General features: G+C 37.2%; 1 protein-coding gene across 1 annotated transcript; it reads left to right on the top strand.

The window, feature by feature from the left end:
* Positions 1 to 412: 412 nt before the first annotated feature.
* On the top strand, positions 413 to 25,123 carry LOC140164887 (CDP-diacylglycerol--glycerol-3-phosphate 3-phosphatidyltransferase, mitochondrial-like). The gene is made up of 11 exons (XM_072188266.1): positions 413 to 509; positions 14,198 to 14,292; positions 14,568 to 14,680; positions 14,982 to 15,059; positions 16,264 to 16,556; positions 17,140 to 17,321; positions 18,151 to 18,770; positions 20,505 to 20,664; positions 21,384 to 21,449; positions 22,075 to 22,157; positions 23,105 to 25,123. The coding sequence occupies exons 1-11, from the start codon at positions 451 to 453 to the stop codon at positions 23,222 to 23,224; spliced, it is 1,869 nt and encodes a 622-aa protein (XP_072044367.1). The 5' UTR covers positions 413 to 450; the 3' UTR covers positions 23,225 to 25,123.

The raw sequence follows: 25,123 nt of genomic DNA, 5'->3' as shown, positions 1-25,123 counted from the left end.
CATACGCGTCACCTCCAAAGTTGGAGTGCCCCCCCGCCCCCCTTTTGGCCGTGCCAAAAATCTTTGCCCCCCCTTTCGACATGCCAAAAATGTTTGCCCCCCTTTTGACGTGCCAAAAACCTTAAATTGTCTTATCATACAATGCGAGCGCAGCGAACAGGAAATTTTGCATATTTAAACGTTTCCTAACATTTTCCTACACCTTTTTAGGGCGTAATATAGAAACAGTACCCAAAATATCTGTGCCAAAAATTGCTTGCCCCCCCCTTTCGACCTGCCAAAAATCGCTTGGCCCCCCCTTTTGACCTGCCAAAAAAATGCTTGCCCCCCCCCCTTCTGGCCTGCCAAAAATCTTTGCTCCCCCTACACATAATTATTGCACCACCCCTTATAGAAATAGAAATAGTGGTGTGCACCCTTAATTGGACGACAAGCTGTTAGTAGTCAGTCATGGCGTGTCGACTGCGGAGTGCCTGTCGGATTCTTCTTTCAAGCAAACAATTTCACAGGTTTGTACGTTTTTAGAGTACAGTTATTTGGGTCTGAGAATCAGAATTTGCTGCTCAAACTTGTGATAGTATTGTACGCGACTTTACAAAGTCTAGTGTACACTGAATGAGTCACTGATGATGAAGTTGATTTCATGATTTACATGTAGGCCTATCGCTCATTAAAATCCGGTGCCAATAGCCCTTTTTCCATTCTTTGGTCCACAAATACTTTGTCGAGCATTTAGGGCATCAAATATGTTGTTTTTCTGGTAGAACTAAACGAGATCTACACGGACATATATAGTTTTCCATACTTTAAATGCTGATTAACCCTTGCAAAGGCTCGAAAATCGCTAAAATTGCGTTTCCACTGCTCAAGTGTTAAATCTTAATATTTTCTTTGAATAAATGCGATATCTTTACATATTTGTTGTTTTTTTAATTAGATAAGGCGCCATCATATTGCATATCAACATTATTTTTTAGTGATTAAAACGTCTTTGTGTAATTCTAAAATAAATTGCACTTTCCACCAAAACGCTGTGAGCTACGTTACCCCTTTTTAACACATGTTATTGGAAAGAAGTAAATCACAGGTATCAACGTAGTTTACGGTTTTTGAAAGAAAACACTCATAGGTCTTTAAAAATAACAGTAAAAATCGTGATGCTGTAGCACTTTTGGCATAGAAATGTTGTAAACATTGAAATTTCGACCGACCATGTTAAGATTGGTGAGCTACGTTACCAGAATTCCATAGTATGCACTTGTATAACAAGTACTTCCTAATAATATGTGATAGGTACCAGTGATCGAACCCCATTTATATTAGAATTATTTAACCAACATAACATCCTAACGTTCGCAAATCACATCAAAAACATTAAAAACCCGTGAACTACGTTACTGTGAGCTACGTTACGCACTCATTTATGCATCTTTAAAACTTCTATGAAATGGTGAAATCGGTGTTACATTTCACTCAAGTGATCTTTCGTTTGCTTTTTATGACCTTGGATTAAGTAAAACCAGCCCATTTTGTAGCCGGTAACGTAGCTCACATTACATTGAAATTTTAGTGTTAAAAAACATTATGACTTCCTGAAAGAAAAATATACAAGTGGTGTTGACAATCTTTTACATCTGAAAGTAGTGATACATTTGCTCTTAAAAAACACAAAAAGCAGGTCTTTTTGAACAACCTTATTTTTTTCAATTTTTACAGTGGATTGGCACCGGATTTTGTAGAATGAGCGGTATACAATCATCATGACCATTGGACATGACAATGTCATAGTGATACATCATACATGTCATAGTACAAACCAATCGCATGATCACAGCGTCATCATCCCTATAACAAGCGGCTACGGGACGACAGGTAACCTTCCGGTCAGCTATTGTTGTCACGCAGTAATCCGTTGACCGCTATCCTGTCAATCGAAATCTTTGTAAATTGATCGATTGATCCAATTATGGTGTACCCGCGCCGCGGCGCCCTGTGTGATGCATGCAGCAGGCACAGGTAGCACCTAATTTTTTGGACCAACGCTAGCATTGTAGTGGAGGACTGTGACTACAATAAGGTCATGTGTCTTATGGTGGGGCACATTTGCGTTACAAGCACTGATTTTGATCATGTGTCTTCCTTTTCACTAAAATTGATACATGACTAAAACTAAACATCTCACACCAGCAAAACTATACGGTACATTTTTGGAAAGCTTATGTTCCAAGGAATCCAACTATGCAAATTTGAAGTTGGTTTACAGGGTGTGTAAGAAAATATATAGGGTGATATCATGAAAAAATTAAATTTTACTAGTAAATTGATTATTTACTGCATTTGCTACTGATATGGAATACCTCAAATGAAATCTAATTTTGGGACAGTCAACACTATGAGCTTTAATAAAATGTATACTTTTGCTATGTTATGACTGACCAAAGTGGTGATACAGGGTGCGAAAATATACATAACTTCATGCACAAAATGTTGATTACATTTTTGAAAATATTTTCTTTAGAGTGTATCCTACATTTATTTTAATTGCATATTTAGATTCCTGGGGTAAAAAGCTTTCCAAAAATGTATAATTTTCCTAGGGTGTATAATTCTCAAGATACAACAATTGAAAGCCAAAACGCATGTTGTGACTGAAAATGTTTGCATTTGTGTGTAAGTGAATAGTAAAAAATTGTGGTTCTTGTGACTTGCAGTTCTCAGTGAATACTTGTAAACATGATTAGATGAAATTAATAGCTGAATATGAATAATGAATAAACAAGCTTTCATTTCAGGTATGATTTGCATGTATAGCACACAATTTGACAATGATATTTAATTAAAATTCAAAAAGATTTCATGTCTTCAAAGCATTTGCCATAGAGATTGTACATACTCCTCTACCACATATCCTCTACCACATATCCACCAGGTTTACCTTCGTTAACATTTTAATATTTTTCGCTAATTAAACGAATTGGAATTCCAAATTGTGAAACATATTTGAAAATTAGAATAATCAAGCTGTATAATGAGCCCAAACTTGATGCAATTGGACAATAGGGTGCATCTGTTGCCCCTTTAGTGAGCAATTGTTCTGTCCCTAGTCTTAAAATGTTCCATTGGTCAAAATATTGCTTGCAGTGAAATTTTATTTTATTCCAAGATTGTTTAGGGGGGCCTCCGCAGCTTTGAATCTTTTGAATGCAAGGCTGCCGAATTCGGCAGGCTTAAGGCTTGCATTTCAAATATTTCAAATTTTGACCAAAATACTAACTGGACTCTTGATGTTTTCTTCAAGTATGGCAATTATTTATCATATTTGATTATTAAATGGTACATACAAGTCTGTAAACTTGTGTGTGTGTGGGGGGGGGGGGGGGGCATGTATGACCCCCCCTTTAAAAAAAAGGGTACACAAAAGAAACTGAATTTTCAGTACCAATGAAACAAATGCAACTGTCAGAATTCCAACTTTTCAAGCACTGGACATGTGACAGCAGCATGTGCCACTGCTCTTCAAAGACCACTATTTATATGAGACCACAAGGGGGTCGTCATCATGTTGGCGAAATAAGATTGACTCGGTGTCTTTTATGATTTGCAAATTGAAGCCTCCCATGTTGTCCGGAAGAACTTCGGGTTCACTGGCCACTGATACAGTTAGATGTATCTCATTTATTGGAATTGCAGACAATGATAGCGGTCATTATACTGGGTTGCCGAGGTTCTTCAAGTCCTGCAATTTGAATCAGATCATCTAAGAAGAGAGCTGAGAACTATTGCAAGTTTGTAAGATGCTGGGCAGAGATATTAAATTCAAGTAGCCCGGGCCACTGCACAAAGCCAGATGGATGGCTAAACTTCTGAACGCTATCAAAATGTGCCTGCTAGAGGCCGAGATCCAGAAGCTCACAACAGGAGCAGGAACTATAAAGCACCGGGTACAAAAACTGAGAGACTTTGCACAGCCTTTGCTACCAATGAGTATAGTTGCTGGTGGCTGACATGTAATTCTGTGGTTGATACCCCATGGAACGACCTCAAACTGTGGCGTAGTTTGCTGAGTTGAACCTCTCTGTTACAGAAAGTGCGCTTAAAGGTATTCAAGCGGCACTTATGGTACCTGATGTCAGAAATATTGTTCCCCTGGCTTATTCATGAACAAGGTACCAACAGGAGAGTGACAGGCACTGGCTGATAGTCTTCTAACAATTAAACATGCAAACCACAAGTGGAGTGCCCCAAAGGACCACTTTGGAACTGGATTTGGAAAGCCCAAGTTCCCCACAGTTATCACTGAGTCTACAACACTTACAGATTCAGTTGATTCCTGGTTCATGCTTTTTAAAACAGTTTGCAAATATACCATGAGTTTCTAATGGAACCAGTTGAAACCTGGTCAAACTCCGCTACATACCAAGCCTCACTAGCAAACATTGATGCATTGAATGTATCAACTATTGTGCAGAGCATGGTGTGAAGCAACGTGAAGTTTAGCTTGTATATACCTGTCAGCAGCGAAGTCTGAAGAACATTATCAGAATGTTCATCAACTTGTAGAAGAAGACCAAAAGAAAATGCCTAATGGACATCAACGGAAAGCAAACGCCAATTTAAAAGCTATGGATAAACTACTTCAAGCCTCAAGGAACTGTCACTTTTAGGTGTTTTATTAAACTTAAAGTTTATGCAGTATATCAATGGTTATGAACAATTTCAAGTTATGTTAAATTATTCTTCAAACTATATGCTGTTATTATATGTACTATATATATCCATGTTCATAACAAAGATTTTTAAGGTGGGTTGAGGGATGTATCTAGATGAGTTGACCTCAATGTTTATATCAACAAAGGCAGGGGACTTGATATGCTTGAGTAAACCGCATACAACCACTACACAGTTCAATAATCTTATTGGGATGTGGCATGAGTTTTAAAAGCACAGGCCCTAAACAAAATATGATGTGCGCTTATACTGCCATGCAAGGAACAATGGGAATTGTGATAATGCACGCAATGCGCATACTGCCAGGCAATGACGTTGAAGTCAACTCATCTACACGTATAGTTTTAACCAAATTATACTTTAATGATAAAAATGTTTTATAGCCCAGATTGAAAACAGTTTTTTTTTTTCAATTAATTCCATCCTGATTTTGAGCCATAGTACCATTAATGAAAGGAAAGCAGACTTTTTTTTAGGGGGGGGGAGGGCTGGGGCATCACAATGACCCCAATCACAAGGTTACAGACCTATATGTACCATGTAGTAACTAAATATGATTAAATAAGAACCATTCTTGAAGAAAAAGTATTTGATTCTTGTCAAATTTTGGTCAAATTTAAAGTTTTTGAAATACAAGCCTTCAAACCTGCCGAATTCGGCAACCTTGCATTTCAAATGTTCAACCTCTCGGAGGCCCCCCTAAATCATGTTCAAATTTTCTAAAATTTTGCAGCAGGCATTTATTTAGGCATTGGAACACATTTAAACTAGGGAATATAAAAAACAGACAATTTTGAAAAAAAAGGGGGCAACAGATGCACCCTATTGGACAAAGAATAACTTTGTGACAACAAGTTAAATCAGAAAGGGAAGAGAAAAATGTAACGCCACCAGGTATTTTGTGGTCCCACCATAAGACACATGACCATAAAATAAATGATAAATTAATATTAATACAAAGTAACAAAATATTCTGATCATGTGGATTTTTATTTCTTTGTTTTACTTCTCATCATTATTGCTTTTCTTTTTGTTAGGCCCACAATTTATTTTCTTCTTTCTCCCTTTCATTTTCTTTATTCTGCTCATCAGGAGAATTTTTTTTCCTTTTCTTCAAAATTATGTAGTTCTTTTTATTCTTATTCTTATCTTATTCTATTTATTCATTTCTTTGTACGCATTTTTTTTCATATTTCTTTATTCATTCGAAATATTTACCTTCTTTATTTCCTTTTTCATTACTTACGAGGGGTGGTCAATAAGTTTGTAGAACAAGGTACTTGAAAGAGTACTAGCCAAATTATTTCTATCTCACTCTTTAGCATGGTCAGGGGTACTACACCCCTGGCCAATTTTGTGCCTGTTTTTGAATTTTTCTCAAAAAATTATAGCGTATTACTGACAAGTAAGATACATATATTATAGGGGCAAGGACTACAACTACTGTACCGTACTGGAAATTTTATTTCAGCACAGACAACAGTTGTGGAGTTACAGTAAAAAATGAGGGAAAACCAATATTTGATCAATAAATCAATAACTACTTGCCTTGAGTTGCTGAATTTTCAGTGCAGTAGTTGCAGTCCTTGCCCCTATTATACATAAGAATAATATACTAAGAATAGCGTACAGGACACAATCCGAGAACATTCACATTCCTACCATCAACCTTCTTCACATGATGGCTTGCCTCAATTTAATTGCTATCAAAATTGTATGATATATGCCTATGATTGTACTTTCATTTGGCAAATGATCTGGCATCAAGACTCTCCCTGGATCTCAGAAACAGCGATGAAGACCTTGCACTATGGTTACCGAGTGATGATCTTCTTAGGGGTGGGAGATCCAGAAGTTTCCACTACATGTAAATACACTCGTAATTCCAGTGATTAATGTCTGTCTTATCAACTTAATCCACACATAGATTAAGCTTGTCTCGGTCCTCATTCTAAGTGTATAGAAGGTGTGGACCTGAATATGTCAATTGGTATCAATTTTTTGAAGATTCTGGGACCCGATCTAGAATACACCCTGGAATACCCGATGTTAATGGATTAATGTTGAAAACACATTCATCAGAGTTGTCATATTTTGTGGCTACATGACATCTTATCTTTCTTATTTGGCTCTTTATTCATTATCGATGCCACTGTACCAGCACGTATCATTAGTGGTGACGTCAGCCAGTCTTTTGGACCTTGGATGATCTTCAAGGATGCTCATTCCATTCTTGAACTCTAAGAACCACTTCGTTGCTGTTGAATACCAAGGACTTCATTACCATTAACAGCAACTGTAGGCCTACATTGTTCAATTTCATTTGAGTTTTCACCACCGTCCAGAGAACTTTCCATAAAATGACCCTATATTCACTTCTGGTAGTGCCTGTGAATTCATGGAGGTAGGCTTCCTCTGAAGAGTGTCCTGCCCACATACAGTGATGCAAAAATCTAATATCTTTGCAGTAATGTATTGAAAGAACAAGCTTTCAAATGAGACCAAATTCAATACCGTGCGACAAAGTATCATGTACCGAATTCTACAAACTTTTTGACCGCCCTTGTAATTTGCCTATTTTACTTTGTCTATACTGTTTTTCTTTATATATAATACACAATTCATTTATTATAGACCTGTAATATTTTACTTTTTGCACAGCCGCCATCGGCGCTGTGCATTCTTTTTTCCGCATTCTTCTTTCTTTCTTCTTCTTCTGTCATCATCTCGTCAACATCATTAAATCAGCCATCGTAGCCACATGCTTTCAGCCATGTTGATCATAGTTGGTCACTAGGACTATTGGGTGGTGCCACAGATGTCACATGATGAACTTCCGATCAAATGTCATCCACTTCCGGTCAGTGGCCAAAACCGTGATTTTCACTAAAAATGCTACTCCTTCCACATATTACATACATGTAGCACCGTGACGGCACTTGCACACATGCATCACCTACATGTATAGCCAGTGTCTAAAAGTTATACCACAAAATTGGAATCAAAGGTCATTAAGGGGTCATCACTTCCGGTAAAAGTCTGAAAAATTTGTAAAAAATATTCAAAAAATCACTGTCTTTACAAATTACATAGCAGAGAGTCGCCATTAGCACAACCGCCAATATATCACCTATATTCAAAAAGGGTGATAGAGCGACTGCCTCAAACTACCGCCCAGTGTCATTAACCCCCATATGTTGCAAGTTACTCAAACACATTATTCACAGCAACATCATAAACCACTTCAATAAGCATCATATTCTAACCAGTAAGCAACATGGCTTTCGCCAACACCACTCGTGTGAAAGTCAGTTACTCCTCACAGTCGATGACCTTGCTAAAGCCCTTGATGACCAAATCCCTGTTGACATGGTCATCATGGACTTTAGCAAGGCTTTCGACACAGTACCACACATGAGATTACTTCACAAACTTCAAAATTATGGCGTTACTGGAAGGACACATACATGGGTGTCAAATTTTCTCACAAGGCGAAACAGAGAGTTGTCGTGGATGGCGATCATTCACAGTGGGTGTCGGTTAGATCGGGCGTTCCCCAAGGCACCATCTTCGGACCGTTGTTGTTCTTAGCGTACATAAACGACCTCCCGAATAACATCTCGTCAGAGGTCCGTTTGTTCGCGGACGATTGTGTAATGTATCGGCCCATCCACGACAACTCTGATGTTGAAACCCTCCAGCAAGACCTGGATAAACTGGATGGCGGGCAAAAAACCTGGCAGATGCAGTTTAATGTGCAGAAATGTTTCACCCTAAAAATAACTCATTCTAGGAAAAAAACAGACCACCAATACAAACTTGGTCAAAATACTCTTCAAGAAACAGAGACTCATACTTTTGGGTATTCACCTCACAAAAGACCTAAAATGGGATGTTCATGTAAATCACACCGTTGCAAAAGCAAAAAGAGTGCTTGGAGTAGTATGTAGAAATCTACATCCATGTACAACTTCTCTAAAAGCCACAGCATATAAAGCTCTGGTGCGACCGCACCTTGAATATAGCTGTTGTGTGTGGGATCCTACGACGAAAGAACTCATACAGAAGGTGGAATCAATCCAACGTAAGGCAGCAAGATTCGCACGCCGAGATTATGGTAGAACAAGTAGCGCTACGGAGATGTTAAAAACACTACAATGGGATACTCTCCAAATGCGTCGGTAGGCAACAAGGTTGACTATGCTACACAAAGTCAACACAGGCCAGGTTGCCATTCCGGCGCAAAAGTTTCTCACACCGGTCGTCCGCCCCACTCGTCATAACAACAGTCAAGCCTACTAAGACCAAGAGCAAAGAAGAACTGCTATAAAGATTCGTTCTTTCCAAGAACAATTCATGAATGGAACGTATTGCCTGAACAATTAGTAAACATCCCAGTAACATCCACTTTCAAGACACAAGTAACAGACCATCTGAGAAAAGAACAAGAATAAGCAACCTCACGCTACCACAACCCTTCGCTTGACTTCAACCTTGGAAGCGCTTGGGTATTCATCAAAGTCAAAGTCAAAGTCATGCATCGCTACTAGCCAGGGTCTTTAGGATGCCTACAGTTTTGGGGTCAAAGGTCATTAAAGGGTTACTTCCGGTCAAAAACCAAAATTATCAAAAATGTTTACAAATTTTTTATCTCAAAATGTAAACAGACCAGAGTAATATAATCATCATACATGAATCAGTGTTACCTGATGTATGCATAGTATTTTTATTTTTGGGGTCAAAGGTCATTAAGGGGTCACTTCCTGTTTTTAGCTACATCTCAACAACTAAACATAGTAGAATTTTTAAATTAAAATTGGAACAATGCATTTTGTCGGTGTAAATGAGTTTTTTTTTTTTTTGAGGTCAAAGGTCATTAAGGGGTCAAAAAGTCAATCATAAATTTAAAAAAAATCAAAATCCATGTATAAGTTCCGATTAAGCTGAAATTATCTATGTAATATTTTTGCGGGGTCAAAGGTAATTAAGGGATCACTTCCGGTTCTCACAGATTCATTTGTCCCTGCTGGCTGTGCATGCTCGCGGTCGCAGGTGAACGCAATCAGATCTTGTTTCTTTTGTTTTTCTGTTATTTTTTTCTTTATTCATTTAATTCTTTGAACTAATTCGCCCTATTTATTTGCTTTCTCAAACGTTTCTTTCTTTCCTCTTTCATTTGCTATTCCACTAGTCTTTTCATCTGTATAAATTATCTTTTCTTTATTTTAATTTAGATTTTCTTTTACCTCTTCTTTATTTCCCAGACTTCAGCAATGAAATATTTCCAGAAAGCATCAACATCACTGTTGATGTTGGTAACCGGTAACATCAACAGTGACTGTTTTATAAAATCTATACAATTTATAAAACAGTCATTTTATATACCGTATAGATTTTCTTTTTCTTTTCACCTCTTCTTTCTGTCTGTTTCTTATGGTTCTTTTCTTCTTGATTTCATGGCCTTCTTCCTTTCCTTTTTTCTTCATCTTTCTTTTCTTCATATTTCTTTATTCATTCAATATAATTATCTATTTACTTTCCCATTTTTTCCTTTATTTCCCTTTTCATTACTTAATTGGCATATGTTAACTTTGTCCATACAGTTTTTCTTTATAGTCACAATTACTTTATTATATAAGTATAGTCTATAATATTTTTATTTCCCTAATTTGCATAATTAATGATTTAATTTGCATAAAGCTAATTTTTAAATGCGCATTTTGGCTACAAACACATAATTTTCGGTTCAATTTGTGTGAAAGGCCTAGCCTTTATGACTACTGTACCAGTATAGTATTTTAGTAGCTTTTAGTGTAGTGTATAGTAAATTTGGCTTTGTTCAAGGTTACAAAAATGTAAGTATTCTCTTTCCATGTATGTATTTAATCAGTTATTTTTAAATGCTTTATTCAATTAACTTTAATTCCTTTTTTATTTCAATTCAGGCCTGTGTGTTTCATTTTTATGATTCAAGCACACAGGCCCAGGCCTATACCCGGGGGCCTATAGGCCTACTATTATGTGACCTCACTTCATTTTGTACAAGCTATAGGCCTATCATGCTAACCATAGACTCTAAAATATAACTTCTTAATCCAACACACTAAATTTTGTTTCAGAATTTTCTTCTTTTTTTTTTCCTTTCTTGTAAACATGGTTAACGTTTCCATAATTATAGGCACTGCACGAATCCACACCTTACCGCGACACATCTGCGTACAAGACGGGTTAGCGCTCAGAGTATCTTACCCGATGATTCCCCGCGCTGCGCCGGCCCGAGTCTGCTGTGATGGAACATGAACCACCCGTAGGCCTATACCGTGTATTTCAACTTCGTCATTTTATTTCCATTTTCATTTCATTGTTATTCCATTTCAACTTTATTTCATTTCAGGTCCAATTTATTTATTTTATTTTATTTTATTTTATTTTATTTTTGTCTCGCCTGATAAGGCAGGAGACTATACATGTATAATCACTTTTCCGTATGTGTGTATGTAGGGGTGGGGTGTGTGTGGGGGGGGGGGTGTGTATGTGACAAATTTGGTTCAAGTTTTGGTTAAAGTTTGCCTTGCGGCTATTTTCACGGAGACTAGGAGTCACACGTTCCTCAATCTTGGTGGGTGGGTGCATCTTGACCCGAGACAGAACCGGTTGGTATTGGTTAGTGGGTCAAGGTCACTGAGGTCATCTAGGGGTCATCTGAGGTCAAATTAGTATGAAACTGTTGTATGGGCATGAAATTTGGTGGGTGCAGTCAACATTTAAAGCCAAATTTTTGGAAGGTCATTTCAAGGTCACCAGGGGTCATCTGAGGTCAAATTAGTAAAAACTGTCGTATGGGCATGAAACTTGGTGGGTGCGGTCAACGTTTAAAGTCAAATTTTTGGAAGGTCATTTCAAGGTCACCAGGGGTCATCTGAGGTCAAATTAGTAAAAATGTCATATGGGCATGAAACTTGGTGGGTACAGTCAACATTTAAAGCCAAATTTTTGGAAGGTCATTTTGAGGTCACCAGGGGTCATCTGAGGTCAAATTAGTAAAACTGTCGGATGGGCATGAAACTTGGTGGGTACAGTCAACATTTAAAGCCAAATTTTGGAAGGTCATTTTGGGGTCACCAGGGGTCATCTGAGGTCAAATTAGTAAAAACTGTTGTATGGGCATGAAATTTGGTGGGTGCAGTCAACATTTAAAGCCAAATTTTTGGAAGGTCATTTCAAGGTCACAAGGGGTCATCTGAGGTCAAATTAGTAAAAACTGTCGTATGGGCATGAAACTTGGTGGGTACAGTCAACATTTAAAGCCAAATTTTTTGAAGGTCATTTTGGGGTCACCAGGGGTCATCTGAGGTCAAATTAGTAAAAACTGTTGTATGGGCATGAAATTTGGTGGGTGCAGTCAACATTTAAAGCCAAATTTTTGGAAGGTCATTTTGAGGTCACCAGGGGTCATCTGAGGTCAAATTAGTAAAAACTGTCGGATGGGCATGAAACTTGGTGGGTACAGTCAACATTTAAAGCCAAATTTTTGGAAGGTCATTTTGAGGTCACCAGGGGTCATCTGAGGTCAAATTAGTAAAACCTGTCACATGGGCATGAAACTTGGTGGGTGCAGTCAACATTTAAAGCCAAATTTTAGGAAGGTCATTTCAAGGTCACCAGGGGTCATCTGAGGTCAAATCAGTAAAAACTGTCATATGGGCATGAAACTTGGTGGGTACAGTCAACATTTAAAGCCAAATTTTTGGAAGGTCATTTCGAGTCCACCAGGGGTCATCTGAGGTCAAATTAGTAAAAACTGTTGCATGGGCATGACACTTGGTGGGTACAGTCACCATCAGCCAGATAATCGTGCCCAGCCGATAACCCCAAATTCATTTACCTCTACCAAAAGTAATCGCAAAAGCAGGCGGTCACGAAAGCAGGCGAGACTCGTGGTTCGAGAACCGCCTTTGTATTTTATTTTATTTTATTTTATTTTATTTTTTATTTTATTTCAAAATCTTAATCTCTAAATAAATGCAGGGATTTCATATCGAATTGCATTTTTTTTCACTTAAGTTAATTTCTATTAAATTTTTGTATTTCATTTCATTTCATTCAATTCAATTTAATTTAATTTAATTTAATTTTAAAATGTAATTTTATTTTTTGTTTTTATTTCAATTTTTATTTTAAAATTTTTACAAGGATTAGGGCGGGCATATAGGGCATATACATAATTCTATTTCTTCTAATGTTTATTTTCTTTTTAATTATTAAATTTATTTATTATTTTTTTATTATCAATTTATTTATATATTTATTTATTTGTTTATTTATTTATTCATTATTTTATTTTCTCTTGTTTCTTTTCTTTCTTTTTTTATTTATGAAAAGAACAAGCCAAGCCCATTCAGCTCAGTCTATAAATACAATGCACCATAGTGAGACACTATAAACTTTTGTTATCTGCGACTGCGTCAATAATAGGATATTGATTTAAATGGAATTGAATACATCTCTACATCTGAGTTTGTACTTCATCACTGAGCGATCTAGCGATCGGTTTCTAGCCAATCAGATAGGGCTCCTTTTCTTGCGTTCGGTACCAATCGCCCATCGCTCACCAACGGAATATCAAGATGTGATTCATTGCAGGGAAATTAAATACTTATTTACAGGTCGTAGACACTGTGCCACAAACATACAGGCATATAGGGTTCTGCAGTAGCATATTTTGTTGACATTTTTATACTGTACTTTCAACATAAGTAATATCATCAACTGACAACTCAAATACAAAGAATATTAGTAAGTTGGTAAACTTAATGTTATGCAATCACTTAGCTTAATAGATTATTATCATTATAATCATCCAGCTATCACTGGCATCCCCCGGCCCCCACTACCAGGGCAATAGCGGGGATGCCGCGGGGACATTTTCCCGGTGCATTGGTTTAAGGGAGTACTACACCCATTGCATTTTTTTGCGTTTTTTTTTAATGCATTTTGTGAAGAAATGAGAAAAACATTTGGACAAAGTGGTACCGGTATGCAAAATAAAGGGGCAAATCTTCTCGTTTTATTGGTGGCATCGGTATCAATGTACTTTTTGTAGCTTGCATGCTTTTAAAGGTAGAAGCCAAAAAGTGGTACATCAGGCATGTATCACTAAAATGCCGCTTTGTAAATGCTTTTCACTATCATATAAGAAATTGAAAATTTAATATTTCCGAGTTCTGACTGATTTTGCGCAATTGCATCACATATGTGTATCAGGCAATACAAAACAATATTTACTTTTTTTCATGGTATGTTTGTGAAATTATAAGCAAACATGATGTCCATATACAATTGAAGGGGAAAAAAACAGGTGAAAAGGAAAGTATCTGCCATCTGAATTCTTCAAAAAAAAAACCCCATATGACTCTAACCAGCAACAACCTTAATGTTTAACCAGAAATCACTATTTTCATATCTATAGGTGTAAATCGGTGGTAACATATTCAGGACCTGGGACAGGATTGTGTACTGTCAGATACCACAGCAGTGAAGGTAGCAACGTCAGTTTACAGTCTGGTAAGCATTCTTTAATTTGATTAAATTTAAAGTAATGTACTTCTTTTCAGGAGATATTTAAACCAGGGCTAATTTAGAATTTCAGAAGAAATCCACAATTTGCTTTTTGTAAATAAAATACCTGGGGTACTCAATTTTGGTGTTTGGTAGGGGTGTATACAATGTACCTGTACATAATGTATATTTATGAAGATGGAAACAAACCACAGCTGATACAGTTTCTCAGTTTTGCGTTGTTGTAAACTTGCTAACAATTTTATTCTTTTTTCCTCCAGAATCGCCATTACAGAAATTTGAATGGATACAAAAGAGAGCACCAGCATTTGCTATTTCAGGAGAAAATGTGGTAATACTACCAGGGCCAGTGGAATACTTTGAAGAACTTAAAGTAAGAATAATTCCAACAAGATATGGATTTGTGATCAATGTTTTTCCTCAACAGGGTTTTCACAAATGAAGGATGAAGGGCCAAATTCCCTGACTGAAGCCAAACTACTTTTATTATTATACCAATTAATTGACTTCCAAGAGAACAGCACAATTTTTTTTGGTCTGCTGTATCCTCTGCTTTATCACAGACATAAATGTATTAAGTTAGTCACATAATGGGTGCATTATAATAGAGATCAATTTAATTTGTATTACTGTGATTGTTTATTTTTTTGTATAAACCATTTGTTTCATTGCAGAATCAAGCAAGAAATGCCTCTAAAAGGGTTGTCCTGGCTTCTCTATACCTTGGAACAAGTCCTAAGGTCCAAGAACTGGTAAGAAGAGCATCTTTTGTTCTGATTCAGATTGTTTCTTATTCAGATTGTTTCTTATATAATACTTTACCCATAGAAAATAACAGTAGCAGCAGTGTTCATCATATAATAATAATAATAATATTTTTATTTTTATATAGCGCAGACAGTAACCATGCCTGAACATTCTAACTGCCTGGTATTTTTGGATACCGGTACTTACTTTTGTAATTATGCATAGCACAACTGACATAGTATATTTCTTTGTAACTCTTCACATTTATTCTATATATTTTTGTGTGTGTCTTATTTGTGACCATTCACGGCGAATGAGCCGTAAATTCCTCCCCCGGTCAATTTTGTTTTATTTCGTGTTTAAAAAATAAACATCATGAAATTAAAAATGGTATATCATTTGACTTCAAACGATATCCAGAAGCGGGGTTATGGTTTGTTAAACTTTGCTTCTTCAACAAAGTTATAGCTTTTACGCTTTTACATGTGTCTCTTTTTCCACATTGCTGGCAATAAATATCAAACAGTCATAATTGGCGGTCATTTCAAATCATCCCCAAGTCAACGAGGTTTGAGAAAGTTCTCTCATTGTTAATTGTTGGTTAAATGCATACCTGTACAAAATACAATGCCTGGTAACCCACCACTTGAACAGGATTTAGCAAAAGCAAACAAAGACCAGAGTTATTAAAAGTTCTATAGCCATCTAAGGTAGAAGCTTATTATCCACTTCAACAATAAGATTATTGATTAGTTTTTGACTATCAAAATGGGACAGATGTCGGGCCAGCTTAAGTTACCGATGAAGACGACCTTCGTACACATTTTACACCGTAACTCAGAATACAATTTAGGGAATTTACGGCTCATTTGTGCTGCTGGGTCACATTTAACCTCATTACCTGGGTAAATCATTCAGTATTAAAACATTGCTCTCCCATGATATCCATGGGCCACGGTAATAGGGTGTACAAACAGCCAGGCATTACCTGGTCAGAACTGGCTGTGAGGTCTTTGTCATCACTGCATTTATGCAGGAATGGAGACAGTAGATAATTGAATATGAATTTTGCTTCACTAGGGATCAAACCGGGGACCTCTCATGCCAGAGTCAAAGACCTGAACAATTACATGTTGTTCTCTTGAAGTGTAGATCAGAATGTGATCATTTTCAACTCAAAACATTCTCCTTTACCATTTATCTCATTAGGTGGATACCATTTACCAAACATGCCAAACATCCTCACAGGGTACACAAGACAAGCCACCGCTAAAAGTGCACATCCTCCTAGATTGTACACGGGGCTCACGTGGCAAGCACAATTCTCGTACCATGTTGCTCCCGCTCATCAAAGATTTCCCAGATAGGGCCTCTGTGTCACTCTACCACACACCGGACTTGAGAGGAAGGCTGAAGGAACTGATTCCTGAGAGATATAATGAAATCATTGGGCTGTCACATATCAAGGCATACATATTTGATGACACTGTTATAATGAGTGGGTAGGTATCTTATTAGAATAGAAAACTCATGTCCTAACCATCAGAATTTACAGGAGTAGAGACAGGAGCAGAGCTCATTTTATCATGGAATCACCCCAACAGTTTAAGCTACATGCAGAATATAACATCTTTTAGTATTAAAGGGGCATTTCGTGATCCACAGCCTCATCCCCTCACTTTTCTCAAAAAAGTTGAGATTTTTATACTACTGGAAACCTTTGGCTACATGATGTTTATGTACAAAAAATTTCTTGCAGATTAATTCGTTTAGCAAAAATATGGTCAAATTTGAATTACATTCTGGTACACCAGAACGAAATTAACACAGTGGCCTATGGAACAGTGTAATACACATGCATAACTCGCAAATGCAAAATGGGAATCAACTGAAATTTTGGGAATAAGGATATCTACTGAAAAATGTCATAAAAAGAAGATGCCAGGACTCACAAAATACTCTTTTAAAAAAGTTCATATTATGTTCACTATTGGTTTTGCCTTTATGCTTTGGGAGTGTTTAACATACATCCCAAGGATATTATATTTTTTCATAAAAGTAACCTTTCAATTTTCAAACCAACAGTGCTAACTTGAGTGAGAGCTACTTCACCAATCGTCAAGACAGGTACATAATGGTAAAAGACTGCCCTCAACTGGCAGATTTCTTTCACAAATTAGTTACAACAGTGAGCACATTCTCCTTTCAACTACAGCAGGATGATAGCTTGGTATTGGATCCAGAATTCAATGTACATCCATATGAAGGTGAGGTTCAACTTTCAGTTATGTAGTTTGGAAATGACTTGAATATGCTTTGATTGGCTCATTTAATAAGCACAATTTTATAACACTAAGCTAATAGCTATTAATAATGAAAATCTGATGCATTTGAAATTGAATAACGAAGTGAAGCTCAGGCAAATAAAAGGAGAGAAAATATTAGAACCGTTTGCATTCGAACCAGCGTGTGAACTCGCGATTACATGTTGTTGAGTTCACCACCACACGCCACAACAGCTCATTGGTGATCTGCCCGCGAATTATTAAACATGTAATGATTTTCTTCTCTCGAAAATGTCTCGCAACCAAGGCATTTTAAATTTATTGAAAAGCGTAGTGTATAAAATATGCTATATCCAGCTTGCATAATATTATAAAGAAAATAATCAGAAAATGTATGGCTCTTCTCACAAGATTAGAAGTGTAACTTTCATTTTCAGAAATGAACATAGAGTGTCAGTTTAAACCTTGGTTTTCAGTGCTTCATATTATTATTATTAAATATTATTATTTTGTTAAAACTGACTGAGAAGTGCCTGCTAGTATAATAATATTGTTCATGCCAACAGTGAGCACACATTTTAGGTTTTTTACATACATGGATGTATGATTTGCTATGAATGTATGCCACAAAGAAACTGCTTCGCTTGTGGCAACTGCTTAGTATGATACATGCTTAACTCAAACCCGAATTCTAACCCTAAGTGGAGTGTGCTAATGTTTCCATCCCTACCAATTTTGCACATGTTGCAAGGAATATTATGAGCACTTATTAATTGAGTTTGAGTATACAATATTTATTCTTATTTGACAGGAGACATCACTGAATTCAAAACCAAAGCTAGGACTCTTGTTGAAGAAGTAATAGACCCTGAGCATTGGAATGGCAACACCAGTCAACACAACCATCAACCACACACTACAGAGTCCAAATCATGTGAACTCCATCATACATCACCTGAATTTTCACATAGGACTCTTGTTGACAATAGGCCTAAAGAATCCAGAACTAAACCTGTGATCCTGTTACGACAAGATGCCAATAGTGGGAGCAGCACAAGTCCACAGAGCCAGCATGCCACATGTTTGCACACAGGTGCAGTTCAGCAAAAAGATATTTCAAATAGTAGTTCCAATTCTAATTCCCAGGAAAACATTGATACCGAAAGTGTGCAGAATTCAGACTCTACAATGTATGATGGGAAGGAACGTATGACCTCTGACCTGCCACTTGACACATGGATCTTCCCCTTGGTGCAAATGGGACCACTTGGTGTGACGGTGGATGAGGAAGTAACTAGTGGTATTTTGAACACTGCCGATTCAGACATGGAGTGCTATCTTGCTTCAGGTTATTTCAATTTGACCCGGACGTACATGGATATTGTGCTGAGGTCAAAAGCTAAGTTCAACATGCTGATGGCATCCCCACAGGTAAGTTGAAGTGACACTCAGAGACCCAGAAAGTTTAACAAAAGAAACACTGTTTGTGATTTTTAGCCCTGTTGTAATCAAAGAGATTATACCCAAAGAGTACTGACTCTGCCGTGATTGTGTGTTGCTCATGGAGGGCAAAATGGTGTACATTGTACCTTCAGATTATATTTTGCCATGCACCTGATGAACTTCTATAGACGAATCCGATGAGCCAAGTGATGGTCAGGATTAAGTCGGCCATAGCTGGGGCCATCCGCGCAAAACTAGCTTAGTTTGTTTGGATTGCGATCCAAGACAGCCACTATCATGAGCGCATTGTAGTGCGTAGCATTTGCGTCACGGGAGCGGTAAACGCTGCACGCCTGTGATACTGGCGTCGCGTAAAATGGATTGGAAGGCCCCCAGCGAGGTGTAGGAATGTGTCAAGTTGGATTTGTGTGTAATAGTACATACTTATTTGTGTTGTGCGAGTACTGCAGTCAGATAGCGTGCGCTAGAAGTGCTATACATTTACACACAAACCCTTGATAATTTATAGCTCTCAAGGTTTAAAACTCATTTTCTGTTCGATTTCTGGCTTTTTCTGACAAATGCCGGAGGTTCACTGTCTGACACAAAAATACCTTGGTACCAGTGTTGTAGTCAAGACCTCTATGTCCGAGACCGAGACCAAGACCTGCCCATCCGAGACCGAGACCGAGACCAAACCTTCCAAGACCAAGACCACCCCTTCCGAGACCGAGACCTCTAAGTTCCGAGACCAAGACCGAGACCGAGACCTTGGTTTAATCCCGGGGGATACTCAAGTTTGGTTTGAGTAGGGGTAATGGCGTGCCGCTGAGAATGTGAAAGAGAACCCATCATTGTACCAACTTTTCAAGAAATTTGGACCAGTTGAACACCATTTGTCTTAATTTTTACAATTTTTCCTCCAAATTTTGAGAAAATTTCATAAATGTTACACAGTGAGGGCAAAATTAGTGTGTGAAGGGCCAGTGCGTGAAGCAATTGAGCAATTTTACCATATTTGGGCCCAAAACACAGTGTTTTTCGTGTTGAAAAGAAGATGCACATGTCACAGGGCAACTATTTGTTCATCTATAAATATGCTTTTGTGGAGAATATTCCCCTTGCAAAAATTTAGTGGGATCCTCGCTTCCGCTACCTGCCCACCTATGTTTAATAATGAACTGAAATTGGAAGGTCACATACGAACATGCTCACTTATGATTCATTTATAACTTTTATAACTTTATAAAATGATTTCTGTATCTTTATTCTTAACAATTTCTTCAACATTCATTCAAATTTAGAGTAAGGAATAAATAATGAACAACAACAGAAAATCATATCATTTTCTTCAGGTCTCAACCAAAAAAAAATGTTCAAGACCGAGACTTTTGAGGTCCGAGACCGAGACTTTTGAGTTCCGAGACCAAGACCGAGACACTGCAAAACCAGGTCTCGAGATGGTCTCGAGACCGAGACCTGGTCTCGAGACCTACAACACTGCTTGGTACCTTAGGTATTTTCATCTCAGTACGCTGTTCTGGTATCCATGAATGACAAACCAAGCCAATTTACCACAGCATTACGCACAGGGCAATTACAAGTTGGTACTCTACGGGCATTGAAATACTCTCTATGCTGAATGTATCCCGTAATGTCATCTTAAATATTAACTGGTCATGCATTTTTTAACCGTAGCCATATCTGCATTTGTGTTGATAGGTCAATGGTTTCTATGGTGCCAAAGGAATATCAGGCTTCATACCAGATTCATACACCTACATTGCCAAGAAGTTTTGTGAGCAGAGAGATAGCAGAGGTCAACAAGACAGGATACAAATGTATGAGTATTACAAAGACAATTGGACTTTCCATGCTAAAGGTATTTATCAACTTGAGTTTAAACTTCACTCACTTTATCACTGGGAATCAGTTGACCAAAGAGCACTACTGACATTTTTGTCAAAATTTAGTTTTTACTATTGATGGCCTTGATGACAGTGATTAGGATGTTGAACCCAAACCCTAACACACTAAAATTTTTTTACATACATGTACCTCATTGAGCAAAAAGGTTTTGTCATTATTTGAAAATACTATGTTTGCTGTGTGCCATTATATAATGTGCCATTGCATATGTGTCTACAACAGTTCTGTTGTCAATTGTAGTGAGGAGTTCAGTTAATTCTTTGTTTATACCTTAGGGTATTATATAGGCACGGCTAACAATTTGGCTATACATGACTATCATATGTATATTTGCCTAATACCTCAGATTGTCTCTGTCTATAGAATATCTTAGTTTGTTTGATTTGCAGATTTAGCAAGATTCAAGCAAAAAATGAGTGACCACAATTTTTCAAGAGATTTTTTTCTTGTGCATTTTGTTCTAAAAGCAATATGAAATCAATAAATCCTATCTATGAAAATCAATCTATAACTTTCCTAAAACCGAGTTTTCATATCTGACCTGCTAAAAATAAAAAATAAGGTAACACATTTCACATTTTGGTTTTAATGCCACTTGTGGAATACAAACGTTTTAGCCTTGTTGATCTGTATTTACTGTTAATTTGTTCTTTCATTTTCACCTTGCACTAGGTTTATGGATTTATCAATCAGGCAAAAAGCTACCCTTTCTAACCCTGATGGGCTCACCAAACTTTGGTAAGCATAATTTAATTTATTACTGTAGTAAGTTTGTTATAAAGTCAGGACATAGATAGAGTGAGATGGGGCAACTAATTGAGTGAGTTCTTAGGGTTAAATTTGCACCCTTTTCCTTGGTGGCAAATTGTGAAAAAAGTTGACAGTTAACTCCAGATGCAGATAAAAATGATATTTGAAATCAAATCATCTTTTAATATCATATCTCAAGTATTGTATATTATAAAAACAAGCCAGAAGATAGGTCCTTTACTGTAATTCAATGTTCAGTTTGTGATGCGCTCTCACAATTGTATGGCGAAATAATTTTGAGGCACACCATTTTGCCATAGTGTCTTTGGACTAGACAGAAATATAAATGTTGAGACAGAGAAGCAAACTTCTCAGTGAAAATACTACATGCAACTTGTCTAGACTTATAAAATGCGCTATACAGTTGAACTCCATACATTCCCAATTTGAAATTCACACTCCCCGTGTGGAAGATTAAGGTTAATGTTTTTAACAGGGCAATTGATGACAGCAACTTAAAATGCGCCACAAAAATGGAATCAAGTAAAATTCCTGAAGCACCTAGAGGAAGTCTTTATTGAATGATATTTATTTTTACTATCCTTGTGAACAGGTCATAGGTCAGTGCATCGTGATCTTGAGGCTCAACTAGCAATAATAACAACCAATGGAAACCTCCAAAAGCAGTTACATCAGGTTGGTTTCAAATTATAAAGTAGTTTGGAACAATAATGTTTGCAGCAATTGTAACAGTAATATGGTGACAGAAATCCAGGCTATAATCCAGGGCATGCAATATATCTCTGGCCCCTGAACTTTCATACAAATTGTGCATGACATCTAGGTGACCTTTGACCCTATTGTCAATGGCAATTGACCCTTCCCAATTTCCCATAAGAAATGTTGTGACCAAATATTATTGGTGATGATCTTTCATGGTAAAATTAGATTTTTTGCATTTTTGCACAATTACCAAATTGGACCCTAAGATGACCCTTTGACCTCAATATCATTCAGGTCACCTTAAGCCCCCCCCTGCCCCACTCAATGATCATTGATGCCAAGTATGTGTTTAATACATAATAGTTGACTAAATTATAATTCTATTCAACTAATACATAATAGTAGTGATGCTTTTGGAATTACATCAATCTGTTTTAGCTTACACATACAGATATGGCAATTGCATAATATTATTCTTTTTCTTCTACAATGGTTGTTCCAAAATGATGATTTGGAAATCTATTATAATAGACTGGTTCTATTTACGCTGTTACGCATCAAGCGGCAAGTTCACGTAAAAGCTGCCAACCAAATTATTTTGGTTAATTTGGGTATGCTGAATTCAAAAATTTTGTCTGCCAAGCTATATTGGAACCCAGTGACCCTAAAAAAGACCTCAAACCCCTACATGCTCATACAGGGGGCAAAAATTAAACATGCTCCAAATTCACTAAAAAAACATGTCAGATTATTTATATGGGTCTATTTAAGGATCACAAAAATGTAAAATATTTGCACGTAGGACATATAGTTACCAAGTTATGAGGCTCAATAGGTCCAAGGTCAAGTTGCATGTTATACAGGGGTGAATAATTTATCAGACACTTTCTCACACTTCTCAACCCTTTCTTTCCCAACAGGAGCAAGAGAGGCTGTACACACAATCAGAGAGAGTAGATAAAACTACATACCAGCAAGAACACAGGAAAGTGCCATTATGGGTCAAAATAGTCTCTATAACAACAAGGAACTTTTGGTGACATGTCAGATAAACACTTTGCAAACTGAACAAGGATCTTTTTTTGGGGAGGGGAGACAGTGTTTGAAATATGCCTCAAAAAGTTACAGGCCAGCCGGGCTTGACCTTAAAAAGTTACCGGCCAGCCGGGCCGGCAACGAGATGCCAGTCAGAAAGTTACCGGCCAGGCCAAAAAGTTACAGGCCAATGGCCGGCTAACCGGTCCATTTCGAACGCTGAAGGCAGACCTACATATATCTCCATAGGCAGTCAGTTGAGTCTTGTGCAATGAGGCTGGCATATTGTTCAATAGGCCTGACACGAAGAACTACATGTATAATAGTTCTGACCTCAGATAGGGATGTTTTGCAAAAGCCTGGAGGCAGCCATTTATTGTTAAAGTTAACATCAGTTCAGGCTATCAACATAAAAGAGATAACTGCTTTGTGCTCTCACTAGCATACAGTAAGCAAAATAATTAAGGTACCAGTTATGTTCACCCAGCTGTATAATTATCCTAAACAAAGGTAAATAGTGAAAATTACAACCAGCAGCCAATACCTGTACCGGATACCCTTTAGCTCTGATTTACCTCACTTGTTGAAATTGGTTGAGAATTAACAAAACAGTAGGACCCCATTGGAAATAAGTTTACAAATTTGCAGCTAGACTTTATGGGTTATCCTGGCATTTCGCTTTTTGGTGTCTTTGCTTGTATCCATGTATTTCATATATGCTAAATTTGTGATAATTTGTGATTGATTAATGATTATATTTATTGTTCTTGTCGATTTTGCCGAATAAATATGAATGAATGAATGATCTAATACACAAGAAAGTAACAAAATCAAAAGTTTCACTTTCATGTTCCAATCAATGGAGAGTATGGCGCTAGTTTTAATGTGCTAATCAATGTTCGAGAACGCTTTGTGTACAAATCAATAGGGCATGTAATGGAGCAAAACTGCAACTTTTGAATTTGCATCTTCCTTGGGTTTTGGATCATTGTGGCTTTATTTCTTGACTTTTAACGAAGTCTTAATCCGAGCTAAAAGATGCAGGTATTGGCTTCTGGTTCTAATTATGACAAATCTGCCTTTGTTTTGGATATACAGGGTAAACATAACTGGTATCTTTATTGTTTAGCAGACCGTATTTGCTAAAAGTTTTAAGAACATGAAGCCTGTTTAAGCCTGGCTCCATCCTTTGCAGTGCTACATGCTTGTGGATCAAATGTCAGGTTATCAGAACAAGTGCAAGAGTAGGCAATACAAGAGTTCAAATTTAATTACTAATTCAAGCCAACCCAGTAACAATGGATTGGTGTTATTTCCAGAATGGACCGGTCAGTTGTCAAATTTTAGAAAATCTGTGATAGCTGTTTTATTCCTTTAATCAACCTATTTTATTGTTCAGTTTTGTTATCATTTCTGATGATACACTGCTCTTTCAGTGAGATCCTGTATGTTGTGATGCTACAGCAGATCAGATGGGATCATGATCTAGTGGTGTTTGCATTCAAATATCAAGACAAATAAAGCTGACACACAAGAGAAATGGTATGGGTTCTATAAAAGAAATCCCCAAGGTTTGATAAAGGAAATCCCCAAGGTTTGATATAAGGGGTGTGATTTTCACCCCATGTGCATGATTTTTCTTGGCAGGGGGAAAACTTTGGTTTTGAAATATTATTGGCCTCAACTCAAGAACAGCAAGACCTATGGAAATAGAAATGTGATTATTGGGCCCCTCGACTCATTTTCCTATATGAAGAGCTTTGTTTCAAAACCCCTTACATCCACTTTGGCTAAATTGAGTTATTGACATGAAATAATAGTGTGGGTAAAAATACACATTTTGGTGGTTGTTTGACCTTCATACCACTTTCCCTTCCGGAGATATGGTATATTTCCGTTTGGGA

Source organism: Amphiura filiformis, chromosome 11, assembly GCF_039555335.1.
Source record: "Amphiura filiformis chromosome 11, Afil_fr2py, whole genome shotgun sequence".
Classification (NCBI taxonomy): Eukaryota; Metazoa; Echinodermata; class Ophiuroidea; order Amphilepidida; family Amphiuridae; genus Amphiura; species Amphiura filiformis.
The sequence above is the reverse complement of the archived record's forward strand: the minus strand, read 5'-3'. Positions and strand labels throughout refer to the sequence as shown.